The sequence below is a fragment of the Austrofundulus limnaeus genome, unplaced genomic scaffold, assembly GCF_001266775.1.
Source record: "Austrofundulus limnaeus strain Quisiro unplaced genomic scaffold, Austrofundulus_limnaeus-1.0 Scaffold119, whole genome shotgun sequence".
In the NCBI taxonomy this organism is placed as follows: Eukaryota; Metazoa; Chordata; class Actinopteri; order Cyprinodontiformes; family Rivulidae; genus Austrofundulus; species Austrofundulus limnaeus.
In genome coordinates, this window is record NW_013952521.1 from 75,575 (window position 1) to 79,359 (window position 3,785).

The 3,785-nt window shown below is 41.4% G+C and overlaps 1 protein-coding gene across 1 annotated transcript in view; it reads right to left on the minus strand.

Annotated features, from left to right (window-relative positions):
- Positions 1-3,785, minus strand: part of LOC106521948 (vesicle-fusing ATPase) — a gene marked incomplete in the record, with an annotated part of 27,609 nt that overhangs the window by 16,256 nt on the left and 7,568 nt on the right. Inside the window, 1 exon segment of the mRNA XM_014014727.1 lies at positions 1,222-1,421. Coding sequence (XP_013870181.1) covers positions 1,222-1,421 — 200 coding nt within the window.

A 3,785-nucleotide genomic window follows, 5' to 3' on the forward strand; every position in this document is an offset into this window, starting at 1 on the left:
GTGTGTGTGTGTGTGTGTGTGTGTGTGTGAGGCCTAATAAAAAGGTCAAGGAGAGCGCAGCGCCTCATTACGTGGTGCAGAGTGAGGCTCGACACTAGTGTTGCCTCGTTTAAACACAACAACCACTGCTGGGTTTTTATCCTCCACAAACACACAGCAGAACTTTATAAAGTTATTGCAGTTACGTCTGGATAAAGGGCAGATCTCTCCACTCCTGAAGAAATTAGATTTTTTTTTCTCTCTTAGATAYATGAAATATTGATTTTTCTCAGGGATAATAGCAGCTGTGGGCACACCTTACCAAAATATTAGCTTCACTAACACCTAAAACGCTACACATTTTTATTAGTTCCTCTAATAATAAAAAGCTAAATTGACAAAAAAAATATTGGTAGAAGCTAAAACAATATTTAATATACCAACGTACAATCTGCGTTACAGAAAGTTTTACAGTCAGTGATTAAACTCAACACCAGGGTGGTTTTTTTTACGGGGCACATAAAAATAAAGAAAAGGATCCTGGATTAGAAAATTCAAGATGGCCGCCACAGATTGCTTTAGTTCATTTAATTTTAGTGAGCTGAATTTTTGTTATCATAGCAAAGAATGATCAAAAACACTGCTGATTGCTAGTCACAACTTATTAGTCAGCCTTTTATAGACAAGCTGAAGGTTAGTGTAGAAGTAGCCAAAAATAAATCTTTACCAAATTCTAAATGGTGAAGAAAAATCCAAGATGGCCACCACAGCTAACTTTAAAAGGCTACAATTCAGCCATTTTAGGACTTATTGAGATGAAATTTCTTGTGGAGTAGCTAAGAATGATCACATACTGATTGCCAATGCTAAAGCCAAATTGAGCTAACCATTAGGGCTAATGCTAATTTTCAAAAGGGCTATAATGTAGCTGAAAATTTATACAGTACAATATTATTAGAGAACAAACATTAATAAAACTTAAATGCAAATACAAGATCTAAGATCCCCGCCCACTTATCAGTTATTTGGGGGCACCACCTGGGATAGCCAACCAGGTGCCAGTGGTGGCTCTTGCCACTCTGGCTAAACAGCTCATCAAAATATTTGTTTTGCTAATAGCGGATTAGCAGTCGAGCGGAAATGTGCCCACCAATGGATAATAGTGAAAAGTCCTGAATGAACTTTGCGACAGCTTGATTAGTTCTGATTTCTTCTTGTGTGTAAAACTAATTCTCCTCTCACCCTCTTCTGCTCCTCCTCTGCATCAGCAAACAGCTTCCTGATGTTGGCCTCGGACTCGCCGACGTACTTGTTGAGAATCTCGGGGCCGTTGACAATCTTGGGCTCCCGGGCCTTCAGCATTTTGCCGATCTGTCGTGCCATGAGGGTTTTACCGCAGCCTGGGGGTCCGTAGAGCAGGATTCCTTTCACGTGCTTACAGCCTGGAGATGGAGACACGAGCAGGACAGGGGGGTGATGCTTAGACCAGGGGTCTGCTGCCTTTACAATCAAAAGAGCCATTTTTGCTACTGACACAGTAATAAAATGGGCTCAGAGCCGCAAAATAAGCTACAACTGTGATTATCAACTGGTGGTCCATGGGCCTTTTCGGGAACTTTTATGGCCAGTGGAGGTGACATAAAACTAAAAATTATATTGTGAATTTTATTATTATTATTTTTCTTACCCATCAGGACAATTAAAAAGACTATATTCATGTAAACAAGAAAAATACTTTATATAGTTTGTACCTAATTTCGTAAAAAATAGTACAACTCAATTATTCAGGCTTATTTTTTTCTAATTCTTATTATGTAGTTTTTAATATTCTTTAAAGGTAATTCTGATGGATTTGAGAGAAAGACAAACGTTGGATTATTTAAGTAAACAACAGGCTAGCATAAGCTAACATGTTTTACTTTTTGCGTTAGTAGTATTGATAACGTATTTGCTTACGAATTGATTTCTGTTGTGGGTATAAAAACAAACAAAAAAATATTCTGTTATGTTTGGTCACATTTTCAAAAAGCCACTGCAGAGGGACCAAAGAGCCAGAAAGTGATGCTCTATCAGAAAACATGGCTCTGTTTTCTGAATGACCATTATTATAATAAACTATAACGTGCAAAATAGCTTTTTTTTTCTTTTATCAACTTGCCTCAAATGTGACAGACAGACTCAACAATTCAGATAGCATAACTTTTTTTATTTTAGTTTATATTTATTTAAGTCAGAGAGTGCATGCAGGCTGTGAGAATTCCACTTAACCCTGGGTAAAGCGCGGATCATTTTCTGGCCTTTTGCACCTGACATTTAGCCCAGACTAATTGCGAGGCCCCAGATAAGCATCTGAGATGCCATTAGGCCTGCTGAGGGAAGAGCAGCCGGGCCGACAGGTGGGAGACTCGGGAAGAAGAAGGCCTGGCTTCTTCAGCGCGGCGGGGGAGAAGTGATGTGCTTGTGTTGCTGCTTTGGGACACGAAGCACTGAAGCTTCTGTCTTCTTTCACCTCTCGGGGAGCAAAGGGGAGACAAGGTGAAACTTTTCCTCCAACACACACACCGCCTCTCTGTCACCACCTGCAGCCCTGTGCCTACCAATTAAAACTTTACCCTTAGCTGGGTGCTCTATCAGGGCACGCCATCTCATTACGGCGACCAGCTGGCTGCAGCCAAAGGCCAGCTCCTGCACACAGCCACCCAGCTAAAGGTCAGCTCACACGCTTGCAGGACATCACCGCCGGCCCAAGGAGTCTGCTCGAGCTTTAAGTACAGGGCGTATTTGCCAAGCTCCTAACAACAGATTTTCACAAGACTTCTGGGACTCGCAGCAAAGATTAGGACAGACGGGACCGTGTGCAGATGTGGGAAGGAAGGGTTTTGTAGATGAGTCACAAAGAGGCCTCCGCGGTGGTTTTCATCAGAACGAGCTGCTGTGCTTTGGAAACTGAATCATCACGTAATCTGACAGCCGTCACAGGTTTATTAATGAGTGTGTGCAGAGGTCTCTGTCAGGGGTTTTAATCACGGGTCCACATAAAGGAGCRTGGTTCGGCTGTTTGATCGGTGCCAGTTTTGCTGATTCAGTGGGTACGACAAACCTCCGAGGAGTTATTTTGTTTGCCCTCATGTTGACTCAATGATTAAACATTAAGTTAATATAATAACTGTAAGCACAGGAGTTCTATTTAGAAGGTGAAACTAATCTCTTCAGCCTGAGAATACTGGGAGACGAGTAGCAGCTCTGCACAAACAACTCTTTTCTGTTCATTTTGTGAAGGAAGAACTTTGGGCTCAGGTAGGGAAATTTAACCTAATTGTTGAGTTTTTTAAAGACAGCATCTGACTCAGCAATTAATATGAGTGTCAGACTTGACAGGGATTTTAAACTCAGATTAAATCAGTGATTAAGTCCAGTTTTTATCACCTAAGACTGCAGGTCTGCAACCTGTGGCTCTTTGAAAATATGACCAAACAAAACAATAATTTTTTAAGTTGTACGCAAAATTATGTGATCAATACTAATAATACAAAAAGTAAAACCTGTTAGCTCATGCTAGCCTGTTTTCTTAAATAAGCTAACTTCTTTCCATGATCTTTCTCTTAAATCCATCAGAATTACCTTTAAAGAATTTGAAGACTACATAATAAGATTTAGGACGGCTGTGGTGGAGTGGTTAGGGGAGTCGTCCTGGAACCGGAAGGTCGCTGGTTCGATCCCCCGTCCAGCCGTCTGTCGTTGTGTCCTTGGGCAAGACACTTCACCCACCTTGCCTACTGATCGTGGTCAGAGGGTCCGGTGGCGCC